General features: G+C 47.7%; 1 protein-coding gene across 1 annotated transcript; it reads right to left on the minus strand.

The window, feature by feature from the left end:
- Positions 1-495: 495 nt before the first annotated feature.
- SSPN (sarcospan) lies at positions 496-19,939 on the minus strand. Its single transcript, XM_082280925.1, has 3 exons — positions 19,502-19,939; positions 8,674-8,760; positions 496-3,792 (listed from the first exon to the last, which is right to left on the minus strand). Exons 1-3 carry the CDS (start codon positions 19,826-19,828, stop codon positions 3,427-3,429), a joined length of 780 nt encoding a protein of 259 aa, XP_082137051.1. The 5' UTR covers positions 19,829-19,939; the 3' UTR covers positions 496-3,426.
- Positions 19,940-21,254: the final 1,315 nt, after the last annotated feature.

The following is a 21,254-nucleotide window of genomic DNA, read 5'->3' on the forward strand; positions in this document are numbered from 1 at the left end:
GATTGATGCAGTCTTTACAACCCCTTTACACTGGGAAAACAGTGTAAAGTGGCCAGGGTGCAAATGAGAATCACACCTGGGTTTGTGAGAGTAAATTACATCGAGCCCTTCGCAAATTCTGTGTGTCTATAGAGGTTTAATCCTACCCTTTTCTGTGGAATTCACCCAGAAGATAAATTTCCCAGGCTTATAGAAAAATTACTTTCTTCTTCAACACTTCTGTCCTTTCCAAGCCTTTTAGTCCCAGTCTTTCTCCTGGTGCAGTCCACGTGGACTCTGACACTGGGAAAAAGCTGGGAGGTGTCTGGATATGCTGTGGTAGGTGAAAATCCTTTAATTAATACTTTCCAAAACTCTTAATCCAAGCAAAGTACACATTGTAAAACCATACCCAGGGGGAAACCAGTTCCTAAACCTTCTGTGTCTGTTTCTCCATCTCTCGTGTTTTGATTTTATGCTCTTGAGGTATATGAAAAGGAAATAAAGAAGTTCATCTTTGCTAGATCAAAATGCCCCATATTTATTCATTAAGCATTTAAACCACCAACAGAATATATGATGAATTTTGCTTTCTTCCAGAGCAAAGGGTTAAGCTGCATTGTGCTGATTAGCAAACCGGATTCGTGGCTGGAAGTGGAGAGTGAGCTGATATGGAGGTGCACAGCTTGTTAAGTGGAGCAGGCTCTGTTATGCAGACCTCCCTTCTCCTCCCTGCCGACACGCCGAAGGCATTTACAGCAGCTCTGTGATCATCCCCGCTGCATCTGCCGTGCTCCAGAGCAGCCCCAGCAAATCTCAGCCCAGGGGTGAGCAGGCAGAGGCCAGGCACCACCAGCCCAGCCCCATCCAACAGCCTCTGGGAGCCCAGCACTTGGGAGCTGATGGGAGACAGGGAGTGAAAACATGTGGGTGAGGCAGAGGTCAGAGGATTATGGAGACAAAGGGCAGCTCTGGTGGAAATGCCACTGGGCCAGGGTTGGAGTGCTGCACACCAAGCTGTCCTCTGAACAACAGGCACATTTGGGATGGGCAAGGGGGGAACATGCCCTGCTCTGCCAGCAGAGCCTTCCTCTTGTTGTGCCAGCTATCAGTGCAGTGGTGAGGGTGGGAGGAGACCCCAAAGCTCAGCTGTCATTCAGGCTCCCTTTGATCCCTTTCCTGCTTCTTGTTATCTTCTGTGTGGAGAGAGGATCCCACAGTTTTGGCTGGAGGGAGGGCCAGGAGCACTGAGGGCCATGCAGGTAGGAGGAAGGTACATCCTCTGCCCTGAGCTTTCACAGAGAGCACGGCTGGAGGCGTGTGTGGGATGGGGGACAAACCTGCGTACACCACAGGGGAGAGGCACCCCTGTGTGCCCATCTCCAGGCAGGATGGCCCTGGCACAGGTCTGTGAGTGCTGCTGGCAGAGTGTTCCACCAGAGCTGTGGGAGATGGGTCGGTTCCTGCCAGATCTCACATGGATGGCCTCAAGGATGAGTCTGACAGCACCAGCAGGCCCTCCCCGCTCCTCTCCTGTCTCAGCTTGCCACAGCAGTGCCTGGGAGGCCAGCTGAGGTCTTTGGATGGGTGGTGACACGGGCACCATTGCAAATGTGCCCTGCAGCCAGGCTTATGAGCGGTTGTTACTTTTAGGTGCAATAAAAAAGGCCATTCGGAAGCAGATCTGAAAACCCCTCATCTTCTGCAGCTCCTCGCTTTGTGGCTTGGCAGAGAGCACCTTGGTGATGCTATGTCTACTCCAGAGGCACTTTCCATGACTTAAACTACAGCCCATACATCCAGCAGTGTTCTAGGTGGGCCACAGGAGACGTTGCTACACTGTGATCTTCTGACCCTGGAGGCTTGATGGTCTAACCCCTGGATGATGTGTGATCACCACATGGAAGGCAGTTTTTTGGTAGGATTAGAGCTCCTTAGACAACTAGGTTTTTGCCAGACTGAGTTTTTGACTTCCTGGTGGCTCTTTTTGCTGCAGAAAGTTGTTTTTTTTCTTTTTCTTTGAAGCATTATATAAATTTCATTTGCTTCCTCCTAGCTAATGATTATGGCACAATTTTTCTGGCATGTGATTGCTCCACCCCACCTCAGAGACATCCCTGTTCTGGCTGGGATCGGGAAATCCCTCGTCATGGCAGGGTGTGAGCACCAGCTGCCTTGCTCTTGCACAGATACAGATCAGGAGGCAGTGCACAATGCTGCCAGTTAGGAATTGCTCCTAAATTTAGATGTCCATGCTGTGCAAGTGGAAATGGCAGTTCAAGGGACAAATCAACATAGTTGTCTCGGTATAAGGCTACTAAGATGTAAAGCACTTCTAGAGCTTCCCTTTCAGGGTGAAAAAGCACTGCTTGAATATACTTTTTTTTCCATGCTCATTAAGAAATCATTATTCTGTTGCCCTCATCATTATCAAAGGTGTCTTTGGGAGACTGGCAGTCTCTTCTTGTTTCCCTCCCTCCACCCCATTTTAAAAACATTCATTGTTGCAGGGATATATCTTTCAGGGCTGTTGGCCCAACTCCACTGCTGGTGTGTAAGGCTGATTGTCTTCAGAGGAGTTAAACCAAAAATGCATTTGGCCTTTTGTGCTTGGAGTATAATTGGTGGAACTGGCTAAAATCTGGGTTTGTCAGCCTGCAATTAGAGCAGTATGGACATAGTTTTCAACATGACTAGTGATTTAGGGTCCCTCCACTTTGGGAGTGCAACTCAAGGTTCCTTAAACTGATCTTTTCTCCCAAACTTCAGAAATCTGCCTGGAGTCTCAAGCAGGGCCCACCAAAGTACCTCCAGTGAACTCACTCATACCTGTTTATTAGTAATTGGGTTAGGTAGCCTATATCATTAATCACTCTGAAAAGTTATATGTATGTTTTATACGGCAGCCATCAATATATTCACTTTGGTGTTAGTCTCCATCTGCATTGGGAGAGGTCTTGACCGCCCTCATTACTTTCCTGAATGTTAAATTCCCATCAGGTTAGTGTGGATTACACCCAGAGCTCCAAGATATGATATACTCCTGAAGCATGTTCCCGTAGATATAATTAAGCAGTTGGGACCAGATCCTTATCTGGCAGAAATTGGCATAGCTTCTCTGAAGGCAAGAGGGAAATGGACCCTATTTTGTAATGCCTGTAGCCCTGCAGATGAGTTCCTAGTGATTTTATCTGTGGCTATTAAAGATCCTCTTTGGGGAGCATCTGTACAGCTGCATCTTTAGGACTCTGTGACCTCTAGCTAATCTCACAAGAGGCCTTTTCTCAAGAGCAGCCGTACTAAATGCTCTTAAAATGATTGAAAACCAGATTCATTAAAGCCGTGTGAGCGTTTTTCCTCGTCAAAAACCTTCCAAGCGCCCATCCCTCCGCGGTGCCTGCGGTGGCAGTGTCCATCCCTGGCCACAACCCCCTGCCAGCCCAGACCCTACACTTGCTGCGTGTGGCCTTCAGCAGCCGTGAGAGGCTGGAAGCGAACGCCCACGTAGAAGACCTGGTATCGGTGCTTCCACACCACGAAGCACGTCAGGAGGCACACCAGGGCTGCCACCAGGTTGAGAGCCATCTGCAGAAGGAGGTACAGGCTGAGCATGCTGGTCAGGCTGCCACAGTCGGCCGCGTCCTGGTACACAAAGGTCCGGCTGAGGGGGTCTTCAGTGTCCAGTTTGCACTGGCAGGACTCCAGGATGGTGCCGCAGGTGAACTTTGTCAGCTGCAAGTAATGGTGTGCAGCAAAAGCCACTGCCAAAACACAGGCAACCAGAGCCAGGGCACTCAGGAGAAAATACAGCAGCTGAAAGAAAGGAAAAAAAGCCAAAACATAAACCTCATTTTTCCAGCTGAGTAGAGAGTGAGGAACACGCAGGGAATGCATGCATGTGTACTTTGCATGGATTGCTTACCCTCAACGTACTACCTGGAGATGGGGTGCTTCAACAACTGCAAGGCTCCTTATGATGGGAAGTTCAGCAAGTCATCTCAAGAACTTGCCTTTCATGGTTTTATATGAGTACTGCCTTGCAATTTTGAGGCCTGGTGAGAGCACCAAGAAATTGGTGTGTCTATACATCAAGAAGCTTTATAGAGAGGGAGGGAGTAATTTCCTCTCCAGTTGTACCTGCATTGGCAGGACTCACGGTCATCAGCTGAGACAAATGAGTGCCTCCAAGCAGAGCTGAGCAGTCTGAGCCTCAGGCTGCCATCTCACCCCAGGCTGTGCTGAGCTGAAGGTGTTTTTGAGACTTTGCTCGTGTGTTATTCCCGGCTCTCGGTTTGCATGCCCAAACAAATCTGATTTATACTTGCAAATCAGGCAGTGGGGTGGCTGATCTCCCGCTTGTGGCTTTGTGGGTGCAGCCAGGCTGTTTGCTTCCCAGGCCCCACTGTGGAATGGGAATGCAGATCTCCACCAAAAAGTGTGTGCTGTGCTCAGTCTGCTCCCAAAACCTGTCCCATAAACATGGGGAAGTCTTTCACAGGCGTGAAAGAGCAGCAAGCACCTTTCTTTTCCCAGTGCTACAGTGTGAGAAGGACAAGGGTCTGCTCATCACCTCCACTGCTCCTCACAACAGTGGCAGCTTAAAAATAGCATGGCTTTTATCACGGGTAGCTCTGCAGAGTCCACCTCCACAAACACATGGAAACTGGCAGCAAGTCAGAGCCTTTGACACTCCGGGATGCACCTGAGAGCTTTGGATACCAGCACATATGGACTTCCCTTTGCTTTTGATAGGTGGAACTGGCAGGTGCTGCGCTGCATACAAAATATGTGTGAATGTATATTAAAATCATGTTCTGTGTTTAGGCAAAATTGCATTTTTTGGTTCTGTTCAGCACCATAAAAACATTTATTTTCCTTGGCATCTTATCTGTCAGACACATGGCATGGTTGGGAATCTGTTATTTTAAACAGCAGCTTCTCTCTCTCTCTCTCTCTTAACCTCAATACTGCAAGCAAAATGTCAATATAAAAGCATTTTTTATGACCTTGAAACTCCAAGTATGTATGTCCTGATAAAATTCACACTCCTGGTGTATTTGTCTTATATCTACAGTGTGAATCAATCTTCTGTTTGGTTGCCAGCTTGGAAAAAAAAAAGATATTTGGGATTATTGCAGGTCTTGAAGCACTATATACATTTCCCCCCTCATGTCACCAAATTCTTACCAAAAGATCTTAGAGACTTGGCTACTATTAAATTTAATGACTTCTCCTGCAGCCTTAAACCAAATGCTTCAAAATGAGGGTGGCTCTTATTAAATGCAATTACTTTGCCCCCGCAGCTTTCAAGGGAAGGGTCCATGGGAAAGGTGAAACCGGAAAATGGGGCCACGTCCTCATATAAAGCACACAGAAGATGGAGTGCTGCTGACTGATGGACCCCCTCCAAACCAAGATGTGGTAATTCATAAGCCAATGGCATTGTTTTAAAAGATGGTGCAAATGTGTTTGATGGGGAAAAAGAAAATGGACAAATGTTGGCTGTTCTGTGATGTAGAAGTCCTGGTGGAAGTCCCTGGATTCAGCCCAGCAGAAGACAGAATCAGGCCTCCCTAACAGATGAGATACTAAGCCAAGACTACACCATGTGCCTGATTCTCCCTTGGCAGATATTCTATTTAGCTGCCAACTTCTATCCAAAGTCAGGCCACAACAGCATGAAATCCATGGCCTAATCCATGCTCCAGGTACAGTTAGGGAGAATTTGTCTGTTGTGTTCCTAAAAGGAAGGAAATCTCAGAATCTGAATACACAGGCAGCTCTTATGGTAATCCTTGGAGGCGAAGGCAGATGCATGGGGTACACAGGGCAATTTTCTAAAAGCTTATTATTCCCACAAGATGTTTGCAGAGGAATCTCTCTGCGAGCTGCTGGAAATGAACACGTTTCCAAATGTCAAAGGTGAGGCAAATGCAAGCACTGCCTCTGAGGGAGCACGAGACAGTGAGTGCTGAGATCCCATCAGCAGATTAATCACATGCCAGACCTGGAGGCAACTTCAGCATCACAAATACAACTGCGTGGTGGGCTCTGCCCAGGAACCAGGACTTGCTGCTGGAAAACTGTTTTTTAACAGCTTCAGAGAGATAGGCACTGCAGCTGCTGCTTAAATGGAAGGAGAAAAGGGAAGTGGGGAGAGACAGTGTGCAGTGAGGTCAGAGCATGGCAGCTCATCCTCCTTTGTGTTCCTCATATGAGGAAGAGACATTTTAGCAATATTTACTGGCAATACTTTTCCTCTGTGACTAAATTAAAATAAATAACAGGAAGATGGATTAAGTTCCTCATGGAAAAGGCTCCTCATAGTTATCAGAGGTGAAAGCAGAGGGGTTTGCAGAGGTGGGTCAGGAGACCCTTTCTGAGGGCGGTGGTGGCTCAGGCACGAGCCCCTGCAGGGAAGAGGAACCATGGTGTGTCACAGCGTGGGCTGGGCGTGTGGGAGCAGAGGGTGTCGCTACCCTGGGGGTGCCCTGGGGAGGACCACAGTGAGTGATCTGTCAAATGGCAGCACACAGCCCAGGGAACCCACAGGATGGCTCAAGATTTTCCTGTGTGGCACTCGCTGTTGCTGTCCCCCCTGAAGGGCACAGCCGCCCTCCCTCTGGGTGGTCTCCCTTTCTCAGGGACACATGGCGTGCTGTGGGTACCCACAGCAGTCTCGGGAAGGGACTTCTGCCGAAAGCAGTTCTCACACCTCCTTCTTTAACAGGATCCAAGGCTCATGCAACTGCAAAATGAAAGAAGCAGCTGCTGAGAGGGATGAAGGCAGAGAGGACTGTACAGGTCTCCTCCTGTCTTCCACGCCAAGGGAGTCACTCGCAGTGGTCAGAGGGTCACCTTGGGGGTTGACCCAAATCCCCCAGGCCTCTGTGTGTGTATGTGTGTAGTCCTCCTGTCACAGTGATCCTTGGGTTGTGCAAGGGAACTTGGAGTGCTTAATGCACTCCAGGGAAGCTCAGCCAAGATTTTGCTGTAGGAAGATGCGTGGCTGGTGGGAACCAGCCACCAGGGTGAGGGCTGGACCTGGGCCAGGGATCCAGACCCCGCAAGGACAGTCGGAGCAGATTGGGCTGAACCCAACTGCAGTGTTTGATGAAGCATCGGGCCCTCAAGGAGAAAAGAACAACCCACTGAACAATCTGTCTCAGGACTGTAATATTGCATCCTCAGCCTTGTCGTAGCTAATGCTCGTTTTTAGTTCAGAGACAGCTTTTAACTGAAATTCGAAGATTTAAGAAGTGATACTGGAGATGTAGATGAGTCCTATGTGATCAAAGCCCTGGAGGAGAGTTTTAGCTCCTATGTTGTTAAAAGAGGTACAAGCCCTGCAGCCAGAGGCCATTTGTCCTGTTATCCCAAACTGTGGGATAACAGCTCCCAGAAGGGACAAGGGACAGGGGAGGTGAACAGCCTGGGAATGATGGAGTTCTGTGGCATGCTGCAATAGGAAATGCTGGGAAGGGGGATTTTGGGGAGGAGGGTGCCTTGGGTAAGCAACAGTCCATGGGCTATTGACTGAACCAGGGAGATTTTAGCTCTAATTCTGCCAGGTGACGAGGAATGGCCCATTTGACATCACCTCGGGAGCAATTCCAAAAGGTCTATTTTCTTACAGGGAACGATGGCTCACATTCCGTACTGTCAGGGTGGGTGGTGTCGCCGAGGGTGGCAGAGACATCTGAGCTGCCCAGCCCGACATGCCGTTCCCAACACGAGGGATGACTCCCTTCCTGCCGGGATGCCAAATTCAATTTAATGCTGCGGGGCAGGCAGTAAAAAGCCTGGCGTGGCAGCCCCCGCCCAGCCCAGTAACCTTCCTTGGGGGCGTAAAGGTGACGGGGGGACAATGTAGAGGCAGTCACAGGGCAGGCACAATTGTTCTTCTCCCTTTCTTTCTTAAACTACGGGAGAAGCTCGAGAAAGACACACCGGGGTCTAATTTCTAAGGGAGGATGGATGCCAGGTTTTGAAAGGCTGCTCCTTGCATTTTGTTTCCTTCTGCCTTTTTCAGTTAATAATCATGGTTATTTTGTGCTGCTTGCGTCGGTATTTTTCTCGGTTATTATGTGGCTGCAAAATATTAAGGGCCCTGAAAATTACAATAATAAGGAAAAATAGCCCAGGAAAAATGGTGTTTAAACCAAGTGCTCTCAGCCTTGCTCTTCTAGTTTCTCACCAGAGTCAGCAAAGCAGTTTTAGAGAGAGAGGTGGGGTATGGTGCAGTTCCTAAAATGCTCAGATGGGAATTTGCTTTGTGGGAGAATGCATATCCCCATGCCTTCCTAGTACTTTCCCACTAAATATTAAAACTTGGTTTAAGTGGACTCATTTTATGCCATCCTACTTCTTACCTTACTCACTATCTCCACTTAATCTACTTAAACTCTCTGAACACTTCCCAGATTATTCCAGCTTTATCTATATTCCTAAAACATGGTGAATAAAATGGTATCTTGTTCTGATTTGAAACATTATTAGAGTTTTCCCTTTATAGGATACAGTTTCTTCCTTGGCTGCCCGAAAAGTAACAGAAGACCATTCCTGCATTTCAGGTGTATTTTCACTTCTTTTCCTGTGGTCTTAAAAACACCCCCTGTATCAACTTCTCTGATTATATTTAATGACATGAGAAGCAAAAAAAAAAAAAAAAAAGTTTAAAAAATGTTGAGGTACCTTCACTGTGAACTGCACACATGTCTTCTCATCGGGTTGGTACGAAATACAAAGCATAACAAATCCCACTAAGGACACCACGCAGACCTGCAAGCGAAGAGATGTAAAATGCATCAAGGTTAAAAAAACCCTACAAAACACAAAAATACCTTTTTTTTTTCTTTACCCCAAGCCAAGACACCTTTCTGTGTTAGCAGGACCATAACTCAAGAAGCAGTGTGGAAGCAAAGTCATCAAAGACACAGCACAGCAACAGACCCCAAGATGTGTGTTGAGTTTTTGCCCATACAACTATCCAGAAAGAGGAAAAGGCTTCTGAAGTTGGGCTTGCAAGCCCAAAGAGAATCCTATGTAGCTCTGGGTGCTGACAGGGTTTTTGTGTCACCTGTGCAAGTTGTAAATCATTAAACCATGGCTGCCACCGGGTAAGAAGCAGCAGAGTTTATAGCAAAAGCTTTTACCCTCTTCTGGACTGGGCACCTTACTAAGGAAGATATCCATCTTCCCTGCAGTCTGAAACTGTGTTTTAGTCCTGTGGCAGTAATTGCTGAAGGTTAACAGTAATGGAAAAGTATTTGCACACTTGATTATTCATTTAGCCATCTTTATTATTAATTATGTCTCTATCTGCTGGAGCAGGTACTCACAAGGCAGGCATTTTTCAGCCAGGTGAGAAGGGGAGATCCTGCTCTGAGGACCTAGCCCAATAAATGTGATCTGCTTTTTTGTGTTTAGAAAACAGTGTGTCCCCACACTGTGCCTGTGCACTCCAGGCAAGTGCCCTCCTCTCCCACTTCTTGGAGGACCAGCAAGCAAACCTCACAAGAGGACTCAGGAGCAGCAGACTGCTGCTTTTTGGCAGATCATCCCCTGGAGGGAGGAGATGGGTACCCAGGCACCAGGTGAGGGCTCCCTGTGGGGCTGGATCTGGGCATGTGAGAGGCTGTTGGCAGCTGGAGCTGTATTTGGAAGAATCCGTGCATGTTTGAGCTGCCTTGGAAGAACAGGTGAGTTGATGGCATGCACATGCTTTTAAATGAGCCTTCAAACCACACCTTTAAAAGCCATTTTAGGTGGGATGAGCCTTAGTGGGGACTTTGGATGAGATCAGCCACTGTCCTGTCAGAGGTCCTCTCTACACGCAGGGCCAGGAGCAAGTTTTGGCCTCCCTGCTAGGAGCATGTCAGCTATTCAATTCTCAGTGACTACAGCAAGATTCTATATTTTATTAACCCCTTCCATTTTACTTCTGGAGTTTGGAAGAGTTGTCATTAATTTGAGGCTTTCTGCTTTCCCAGAGCAGTGGGATTTGCCCTCTTTGGCCAGAGCCATGTGTAAGCTGCCTTTGCCAAGGTGGGGCTATGCCATGGAGATGCTGCAGGAGTGTGGGGCTCCATCACAGCCCCATGCCCACCTGCATGCCCTGGAAGTGCTGCTCACATCCAGATTTTCAGCTCCACAGGGAGCTTGACCTGCAGTGAAAGGTGCACAGCTGTCCTTTTAGGCAGCAGTGGATAAACACGTTCCTTTTATGACCCACTGCAGAAACTATCAAACTTTTTTCACATTGCTGGTGTAAGGCCCAGGACAGCAGCCCTGCAAAGGAAAAGTGCCTCCCAACACACACAGAGCTGTGTCCCTCAAGAACCTGGGTGATTAGTAACACTCTTCCCCATGAAGTTTTATTTCACATCACTTCAGTGGGACATGAATAGGAAGTATTGCCCGAGAACATTTCTAAAGAATGTGTCAGTATTATTTACTCCTTTCCATGTCATGTGTATTTATATTCTGGTCCTGTGACTTACACACGGCCTCCAATTTATTTGTTTCTTTCTTTTTATTGTTGGCAGCCATAGCTGACAGGGTTGTCTGGGGAAAAAACAACCTTTCCTGTCAAGGGTCCTTCAGTGCACTTGGTCCCTTGCACTGTATATTAATCTTTTAATTCAATTAACATGCCCATAAAACTTAAATCTTAAGAGATCCTATTGCTGATAATATCCAAATGATAAACTCCCCCAGTGCCATAATGGCTGAAGGAAAGAACCTGCAGCAAGAACTAAAAAAAAAAAAAAAATTGCTTAAATACACTATCATATCATCATATCCCCAGAATTCATGACAAATCATAGTGGCTTCTCACACCAAAGCTGGGCCTGAGTATTTTCAGGATCTGGTGCTGAAGGATCTTGTTATGAGCAATAAGTCATATTTGCTTTGCTTCAGCTACACTAATGGGCACTTATACTTGCATGGACTGAGAGCCAGATTTGCCTCCAGGTGACTGCCATGAGACATCATGGGACTGTTGCCACTCCCTCCTTCCCCTTCCATTTAACCACAGAAGGCCGACAGAGCTGCATTCATTTCCAAGGGCAGAGATCAATGCTGGAATTTTCTCTCTGCCACCAAGTGCCTTGGACAACTTTTGCCAAACTCCTGCTGGCTTCACACGTGGCAGGATCAGACCTCCCTCTTCAGAAAGCTTCCCATACAAAGGGCTATCAGTTCAAAGGAGCTCCATTCCTGCACATGCTTTCTAAAGGTCCTTTGGGCTTTAAATAATATACTCAGGGACACTTGAAGAGGAACATTTGTAGAGAGGTACTTATAAAAGATTACACTGGGTCAGGATTCCGGCAAGGCTTGGCCAGGATACTTTGGAAAGCTTAAGTATTTCTTTTATAACGATACAGTAACTTTTTTTTTTGACCAGAGATGTATATTTTTTTAAGTGGCAGTAAAAAATAACGTGGCTGAGAATTATGACCCACATATGTTTAACATTTCAGCTCTTTAAAGTTAAATTCACTCCTTGGAGGAAACCAAAGCGCAGAACGTTTATATAGGAAACAGCTCTATGCTGCTATTTTATACATTATTAATAGATCAGCTTTAAATTACACCTGTGAAGTGTAACAGAGTAACTATAAAAATCCTCTGGTAAGTATTTTTTAGAAGACTTTTAGTAACTAAAGCAGCTGCAGGCACCTTACAGGTGCTGTTGGTGCTGATTGCTAAGTAGCATTAGGTAATCCTGCATCCCGGTGCTGCAACAGCCACTGCCACATCCCAGCACAAAGCACACATTTCCCATGCCTTATTGACTCAGCACACGACACAAAATGCAATTGAACCCGCTTCAGCACGTGCTTGCCACCAATCGATGTGCATTTGTTACACAAATAAAACAGATTCTGTGAGACCTGCAGGATGGCACTTAATTAGATCAGCTCTGGTCAGCTGTTACCGAGAAATCCAGGAATCCGCATTTCTGTGCATATTTCAACTCGGGTTTATTTCAAGATCCTACTTCAAAATTTCCATATGGACTAACACACCCCTTGCTGAATAGGTAGTGACGTGAAAGGTTATCCAAGGGAAGAATTTAATTTTGGAAAGCGCTGTCTAGAAAAAGACCCATATGTGGTACAGAAATATTTAGGAAAGGTAAAGATTTCATTTTGCTTAAGGCATACCCTGTGAAATCCCCTCAGTTCACAACCCAGGGGAACAGCTGTTTACTAACACTGTCTGAAAAACTTAAATATTTAGGCTGTACAAAATTTTTAATACTATTTCGTTTTTGGGGGAAGCAGTAGACATTCCTTCCATTGGGCAGGAACACCTCAGGGTTGAAAAATGACTTAAGAATTATTGGTTTTTTAAGCCACAATCAAAATAGGAGGAGAAAGTTTCCAGCTTGCTCCCACCCCAAAGAGGGCAGGAGCCTGTTGCCATGTTATCCCATCTGCTCCTGCAAGGATTCAGCACAAGGTGTGCGAGCAGCACAAGGACACCACGTGGCAGGGATGGGGAAGGTTGTGTGTTGTGTGTAATTAGGGGAAATATGAACATGTAGAGCACAAATTTCCGCTGTGGTTTGCACTCATTATCTTTGCACGCTGACATATTCATGTGGTTTGCTTTATTCCGACAGATTTCAAAACCACAGATTGCTCTAATCTGTCTCCATCTCTCCCCTGTATGCCTGTGAAACTGGTTTTCCTTTTGTTATTGCTACAATTTTAGCCCAAATGTAGAATAGGTGCTTTTCTCTAGCGAACTACCTCCTACCCAGAGCATCTTGAAAACCTTGGTGCCTGAGGCTGGTAAAGCAGGAGGGTTGGGAACATCCACCAAGAAATGAAGGTGGGAGACAAAAACCTGGCTCTAAGGAGCATTGGGTCTGTGCCACATCACAAGGCAAATGCTGCAAACACTCACAAAGACACAGTATAGCTCATCTGCTCTTTATGCAGGGGCTTTGTTAGAGAGAACCTCCTGCCATAATTTTTAGGGGCAGAAAGCAAACACACTGCAGGACAAAACCTCTCCCAGGTACACCTTGCAGTGCCACAGAGCACTGTTGAGATCCACAGGAGGACTCTTCCTATTTAATAAGAATTTAAACTCAAACTTCAGGAGAAAAATTGCAGTTAATAGAATTAGGAAGACATTTCCTTCATGGACAAGTTATTTTGTAGTTGCTCCCTTGGAGACACTGGGGATCTTTCTGGTTTTAGGGACACAGGTAAAGAATGATCTCTTGTAGCTATCTCTGGAGTTTCTGGCTCTCCCTCAGAGGTGATACTTGGCTCGACAGTTCTCCCACCTTATCAGATATGGCAAGGCTTAGCTCCTGTCTACACCTTTGGAGAAGCCATTTCATCTACCAAATCTAACACTCCCACTGGACAGAGATTTTGATTCAGGAAAGAAACTGTCCCTGTTGGCTTTGCCATTATAAACCTGGATCACCTCTGGTGCCGGACATCTCTACAGGTGGTTGCAGACAGCAGCACTGAAGTTAATTTGCTTTACGAGGTTTGAGGAAGCTGTGATGTAAGTGGGTGCTGCAGGCAGCTTTCACTGCCAGCTTTCATCAGCCTCAGGTCAGCCTGGGTCTCAGTGCCACATGTAAAAGAAGCCAGTCTGCAACACAGAGGTACAGTGGCCTAACTTTTTTTACCCCTTATAGACTTCTTGTTAAATTTAAGGACAGTTTAGTTGCATATAAATTACTTCCAGAAATAATAGCTATAATAATAATAATCATAATAATAATTACAAATGTATATTATGGTTGCAGGCAAAGGCCATCATCTAGGAAATCATTCTTTTAACAGCCATAAACCCCACAATAACTGCCCATGCCCCACCTATGGAATAAAATAATGATGTCTTTGCTACAGGTCCCTTCGAGCCATGCAGTAACACACTATGGCAGGTCTACAACTTTCTCTTAAATCCTATAAAGTCATCAAAACCCTGCAAGAACATCCACAATCAAATGAAATGCTATTTTTTTCCATAACAATCTTTGCTGTTTAGGTCAGTTGCTCATCACTTGTGCTAAGGTAAGATTTAATTCCCCCAGCAAAGGCTACAATCACTTACACAGCCAGGAGCTGCAGCAGCAGTCCGTTGCTGCTGTTAAACCAGAAATAGAGTCTTGGCTGAACAAATGCCTGAGGAGTCAAAAAATTAAATAAAATTAACCATTCACAGAGCCAGCAGTGATTTTCAGCCTGAGAAGTGCAGCATGGCTGAGAGTAGTCGTGAACACCACTCGTGGTTTGAGGTGTGTCCGTGACTATGAAGCTACAGAAAGCCACCATCTCCATAGTCATGAGGCTACTTGGGCTGGGGAAACCCGTTTGGTATCCCTCTCCAAATTTTATCCAGGATTTTTGCACAAATTCCAGCCAGAAGTTCTGCAGTTAAACCGTGAGCTAAGCCACAAAGGGGTCCAGGATTAGAGCAGCCCCTGGCCAAGTATCAGACACACCTCAGGTGTGCAGTTAGCTTCTCAAACCATTCCTTCAGAATGTTTGAACATTTCTTCCCATCAAAGTTTTCCACTCTATACCTGAGCAACACAGAAGTGTGGATTTCAGTTAATGAATGCCTAGTTACTCTTGGAAGAGGATGAGATTTAATGGCAGAGGGCTCTGAAGAGTCCTGCTCTAGTGCTACACATGGCTCTAAATGAGCACTGGCCTCTTCTTCAAGGCAGTCCTCCCTCAAACCTTTTGATGTTTGCCCATGGCTAATTGAAGCTAGCCTGTATAAAAAAATATGGATGCCTGCATGGCTGCAATTTCCACTGGCTGCTTTGATGGCCCCAGGTTTTAAGAGTCACCTTCTATTAAAAACTGAAAATGGTTTCCCTAAAAGCAAGCAAAAGTTATAGAGACATAAACATTTGTGACTCCAGGTAAATGAAGGTTGATTAAGCTGCTTTTTCAGTTAAAAGTCTGCCTGCCTTTTGCACCACGCAGCCCCACATCACCCTCACCTCCACCAGGGCAGAGAAGCCAATGCTTGAGCACTGATGCCAGAAAGCCACAAGTCATGGTCACCCCTTGAGTAAAGCTCAGGGACCCTCTGGCCTGGGGAAGCACCTGGGGAGAGGGAGAAGGGCTGGAGCAGGGAGATGTGTCAGAGCTTCTGGGCTGGGGGCTCAGCCCATGGCAGATTTTTGGGATGCTTTTTGCTGGAGCCATAGTTGCTGCCTTGAGCTGCTCGCGAATCAGATTTTTAAAAATGTTTTTTAAAGTCCTAATTTTATGAACATCTATACATATACATTTAAAATAACTTCCTGACAGAAATAATAAACACCCTGGATAATCATTTCTGATGAGCACTTCTGTAACTTTCTTAACTGCCTGAGTCTGCAAAACAGGGCTGAAAAGGGAGCCTGCCCATGCAAACTCTGATACTCTCCACTTTTGATCGCAGTGGAAATAATCTAAAGTAGGTTTTTCAAGGAGAAATACATCGTTACTTCTTCTGGGTGTCAAAAGGCCACAAGCTAATGAAAAAGAATGAAAAGGATACCATTAATATCTACTGTCTCTGCAACACTTTTCATCCCAGGATCTCAAAGCAAGGGGTGACGGATGGCCACTATTAACCCCACTTTACAGGGGAAATAACAAAGTCTTAGCAAGGTTAAGTAACTTGCCCAAAGCTATGCACTGAGCCAGTGGCAAGACACAGGAAAAAAATAAAGCCCTGCACTCATGAGTGGGCTTGTGAAGAGTTTGTCCAAACTCCTGCAAAGCAGCAAGAAGGAAGAGACTGCCAGGGAGTCCAGCCTGCAGTTTGGGGAGCTCAGGACAGGTCTCACGGGCAACTGCTTCAGACCTGGGCACCTTCATTGTAAGTGGCTCCAGGCAGCTGAAACAAATGCCACCCTGACTGCTTTTAACAGCATTTATCTGCCTGTCCTTAGCAATGGGGCAGAGGCTTTTTACAGGGAATATGTTGCTGAAGCCAAAGCAGAAGTGGTAAATCACTCAGGCTCCGTGGTTTCTGTCCATAAAACTTTCCTTTGGTTTCTGACCAATGCCCCACACAATTCAGACTAAATGCATTTTGGTTTTAACTGGGTTTTAACTGGTTTTCATGGTGAAATGGTCTTGGTGCAATGCAAGTTGCATAGTTTCCTTCTGCAGGAAGGGAAGGGCCAGTGCTCTGGGGAGGGAGCCCTCCTCCACTCTCTGTCAGAGGATCACTGGCCACATTTATTCCCCAGGATGGTGAACCCAGTCACTGGCCTGCTCCAGCCTCAGAAACCTACACAGTCAGGTTTTGAACCCATTTGATCCAGACTGCCTTGCCTGGTTTTCCTTGCTAGTGTTTTACACTGGCTGCTCCTCTAAAAACAGCTCCTTTCCATTCATGGTAATGCACTGAAGCACTTGATTTTCAGCAAGGAATGGTGTCACCATTTTGCCACTAATAAAGAAGAAAAAAACTGGCTTTCAATCAGTCAGGGTCTATTTAACACATTAGCAATTTTCCTTCATTTTTCTGTCATCCTGCATTAACAGCTGTGGGGTCAAATCCAGCCTGGTGTAATTCCAAAGGAGTAACACCAGGAATGAGCTTCACCCATTATATCTAATGTTGCTAAAAAGGTCTCATAATAGATTTTTAAAGTTCTTGATTCAGAATACTAATCAAGTCCTTTAAAAAGAGCACTTGAGTGGGATGCTACTAAAACAAATATGCTCTGGTATTTTACACCACATCTTTCTGTCCTGTTGCTCATTTCTGTGTGAATATAAGAGTTTTGGGAAGTCACTTTCTGCCACAAGGTTCATTCTCGAGTGGGACATGGGTCATCCATCCCCTATCTAACACCTTCCATGCAGCCCAAGAGCCAGTCCACAGGACATCCAGCCACATGCAGGACCTAGCCAAAGGTTCTCCTTCATGGACCAGTTTTCCCCAGCTCTCCAGAGGCCAGTCCTTGGCACAGTCCTCACCACAGCTCACCAGCAGTATCCTGGGACTGCATACCTGGAATTTCCAGCTCAACAGCTCCTGGCCATCTCCACCTGATGTCCCAGTGCGCACCAAGTCCACCCCATGGGGACTACACAGCACAGAGACTAAGTAAATGCAGCACTGTGTGGTACCTCCTGCATTTTGACCCTCAGATGTGCTTTGCACAGCTCTTGTGGTACCACAGCCAGTGCTGCACACAGGCTCTGCTGCTGGGAGCTCTGGGGCTGCCCCACCACTTCAGCCTCTCCTTTCTAGCACCGGTTTCATTTTCCCTTCCCTCTCACCTGGTGCCAGACCCCTCCTTCCTTTCTGCTTCGGGCTGTGGGTGCAGGAGAGCAGTGTGGTTGCCCAGGAGCCTGCCTGGCCACGTGCCCCCAGCAGACAGCCCCTGTCATCACCCTGAGGGTAAACGGGGGGCACCAAAAGCCATTTTGAGCCAGGGAGGAATCAAACCACACTTGAGTGTCCTGATGACTCAGCTTCTCACCAGAGTCCTCCAGGTGAGAGTCACCATCTAACCCAGAGCATAGCTGCATTCACCCTTCCCCACGGGGCCCCTCCTGCAGCCACAGCCTGCACTGGTCTTCCCCACAGCCAGGGCACCTGGAACAAGAACCAAAACATAGCCCTGGCTCCCACAGCCAGCACACAGTCCCAGGAAATGTTTTCCCAGGGGTAATCCTGGCTGGTGAGTGCAAAACATGATGACCAACCACAGCTGAGAGCCGAGTCTCTTGCGCCGAGTCGGGAATTAGCTCAGGGACACACACATGGAGAATTATTCCTGATTTTCAGGGGGGAGCTCTGTAAGTTACTGAGCTTTGACTTGTGTGGGCATCTAAATGTCACTACTGCTGGCAGCTGCTGCTAAAAGCAACAGGGGTTAGAGCTCTGTTTTCAGAAAGCAGTGACTTTGGTGGGGTTTCCGGCCTCCCCAGGGGAGACCAGCCATTTGTGGATGTCTCAGACGGATGCTGCTTGGGCACTGATGACATTCACATGGGCCGGGGGCTGCTTCCATGGCTTTTCTCATATCCCTGACTGTGCATTGGTTCAGTCCAGCTAACTCTTTCCCCGGTTTTTTCTAGTGAAAAAGCTATTTCCAACCTGAGATAGCAACAGTGCTGTCTGGAAAAGACATAATCTGACCTCCAGAATCCTCAAAATAAACACCAGGAGTGAACATGCCACATGTTGCTATTTTATCATATGTACTCCCCCCTGATTTGCAACAGCCAAAACTTCCCAGGAGGAAGTTCTCCTTCCAAGCAAGGGCAGGCTCTTGCCCCACAAAACACCACTAAACTCTTGGATACCTCTTCAGTCAGAAGAGAAACATGAAGAGATGAGTCAGAGGAGCTCTTCCTTTGGGATCTCAGGCCCTGACCCTTCCACCTTCTGAAGGGTTGCCCAGTAGGATTGACACAGCAAACCTCAATCAGTTCAGATGCCCAGATAATCTTCTAACAAGGAATTACATTTACAGGAGATGCTCCCATAGCTGTTCAGCACTTTGAGAAATCTTTTCTCTAAGTACCTAAACATGAATTTATTTGCTGGGAATTCTTACAGTCTGATGACACCCAGAACTGCTAACACATCAGGGCATATTTTCAGGATATATTTTCCTGAAAGCTGCTGCCCACGAAGAAACCTGCATGCTCAGTTATATCCATGGCCTATCCCAGGCTCATAATCACTGACCCCGTCTCTCCACAGGCAAACCTCACGTCCCCAAACCCACAGCCAGCAGAGTCACACCACGGATGGCACCACACACCTTGTCCCCACTCTGCAGGGGTGGCTGCTGCTGGGGACAACCCAGGCTCCCCCAGCAGGGATGCCTCTGATTTACACCCAGCAGGACGCGGCCCTCTGCCCAGTCTCCCCAGCCCACGCGGTGAGGCTGGCGTGTCACTCCAAAGTGACTTGGCAGGAGCCACCAGCAGGCCCTGGGACGGGCTCCCTTTCCCTGCCACATCCACCAGTGCCATCCCCTTCCCCATGGCCACGTGCAGCCAGGAGCAGTAGCAGGAAGAGGGTTAAATCCCAGCGGTTCTCCAGCACAGCACAATGAGGAAGCTCCGGGACAGCCATTGCTCTCCTCGCCCAGCTAAAAGTTGCAAGTTACAGAGTTATGCTCTCACTTCCAAAACCTGAGGGTTATGGTTTGGTGGGCAAAGAGGGTAGGCAGCGGAAGATGTTAACATTGTTTTTTCAGCATCATCAGGCAGGAGTTCACTGCGAAGTACAAGCTAACACATACATCCAGTGAACAGCAACCCTGTATTTTATTTCAGGTCTGTTGGGCATTGCAGGGAAGAATACGAAAAGCTGTGTTATTCTGCAGGAGCAGTTTTCCTTGGGAAAGTATAGCCAGACACTTAATCCCAGGAATATTTATAGTTAGCATAACTCAAATGGTGTTGTGCATGCAGTTGGTTAGTCTAAAGTGGAGCGTCATGCAGCTTGCATTAATGCTGGCAAAGGCACTTTATGGAGAAACAGACTTTATGCTTACAATTATCCCAGCCCAATATGGAGTGTCTCTGACTAGCAGAGAGGAACTGATGCCTGCCATAAGGAAGCCCAGCACTGTTACAGAGGTGCCTAACGCCAGCTGCAGCAACGCAAACAGCAGCGGGAAACGGCAGCCACAACAAGTGTGGGATTCCTCCTCCTGGCCAGTTTTAGGATCCCCCTTGGCTTTCTTCTGCTTCTTCTTCTTCTTCTTCATCGTGGACTCCTGCGTCGAGCCGGTGCTTTTCTCCTCTCCGGGTGCCTTCCCTGTCTGGCTCTGGTTATTCGGGGACGTGCTGTGCTGGGCTTTCTTCTCCTCCTTTCCCATGCCGACAGACTTTAGGCTTTCACGTGCGAGTGTGTGCGCGCACGCCGATGGGGGAGTGAGTTTTGTGCTCCCCAAAGCTTCGCTTTGTGCCGGCTGAGTTGTTCCTGGTATTTGAACCAAGGAGGCTGAACAAATATGGAAAACATTTGGAAGCAGATTGTCAGAGCTTCGAAATGCCACATATAGCCCGGAGAAGGGGGGGATGCAAGGGGGGTAGCGAACTGCCAACGTGCAGGCGCCGGCTGTGCACACACAGGGCTGGGTGTGTGCGCTGCCACGGCTGCACAGGTGCGAGCACACCTTTGGGACGCGGGGACGAGCTGCGCGGGCGAACAGCAGGGCAGGAATTCCGCACTGCCGGCTGATGAACAGCAGGGAAATCTGCCTGGCCAGGGAGCCGGGAGCGCTCAAGTGCCAGTGCAGGGGGCAGGCAGGTAGGAGCTTACGGCACCCTGGCTCCCCTGGGGGCTACCGGCAGGGCGCGGCTGGCGGAACCCACGCAGCACCGTGCCCGTTCCACACACCCGCTGAACCACTTTAAATAGCCGCGTTCCAGTGGGAGGGAGCTGATTGCGTGTACAGAAAGTACAAAATCTATACAAATGAAAATACAAGTTAATGTCCTGGGGAGACAAAAGGGATCCTGTCTCTTCCCAGAAGTTGCAAAAGCACAGCCAGGCATGTTTTATGGCAAGGCAGACAGGGACCAGCAGTGAGGACTGGTGCTTCTGGGCAGGCAGTGGTAGAGCGTGGAGAGAACATCCACTGTGTGTTTCCAGGGCTGCAAGTTATCCACACCAGGAAGACTGTTTGTGTTACCTAAAAGACAGAGGAATGTCTTATTGTGGCCATGTGGTCACTGCACTTCATCCATATGTGGGCTCAGGCTGGTGCTTGGACACAGCACAACAACAGAAGTGGTGGAATTTCTCCTGAAATACTCAAAAATTGCTCTGTGGCTGAATCCAGCGCTGGGAGTCCTGGCAAAGCCTCTTGGACATTGGAGGGGCTCATCCATAGAGGTGCCAGCCAGACTGGGGTTTGCAGAGACTGAACTCTGGCTCTGTGAGGTGGAGGGAGCAAGGAGAGGTGGGTGCTGAGTGGTGCCGTGCCGGGGCTGTGCCGCAGCCCTGAGTTCAGCCAGGCCACGGTGCACAACTCCTGCAAGGGAAGACCATGGGAAGTGGGAGGCTGTGGGAAGCCTGTGCTAGGCTCAGGCCAGAGGAATTACTCAAAAGCTTAGGGGTAAACAGGTGCTTAAATTCTTTGCTGGCCCGGGGCCGAGTGTGTACAGCCTGATGTAAGGCATCGCTCCTCCATGTGTGCAGCTCCATGTCCCTGCTGGCACAGGGACACCCTGAGGACACGTGGGCTTGTGCTGCTGCCCCACTAACACCAGTTAGAGAACCTTAAATGGTCCACCCTG

Source organism: Coloeus monedula (genome assembly GCF_965178545.1).
Source record: "Coloeus monedula genome assembly, chromosome: 4".
NCBI lineage: Eukaryota > Metazoa > Chordata > Aves > Passeriformes > Corvidae > Coloeus > Coloeus monedula.

What these genes read in the sequence shown, in the direction of transcription:
- SSPN (XM_082280925.1), bottom strand. Translation starts at nt 19,828, where the DNA reads ATGGGAAAGGAGGAGAAGAAAGCCCAGCACAGCACGTCCCCGAATAAC. An exon ending in CATATTGGGCTGGGATAATT is followed by an intron (nt 8,761 to 19,501) that starts GTAAGCATAAAG and finishes CTTCGCTTGCAG; the next exon opens with GTCTGCGTGGTGTCCTTAGT. An exon ending in GTGTGCAGTTCACAGTGAAG is followed by an intron (nt 3,793 to 8,673) that starts GTACCTCAACAT and finishes CCTTTCTTTCAG; the next exon opens with CTGCTGTATTTTCTCCTGAG.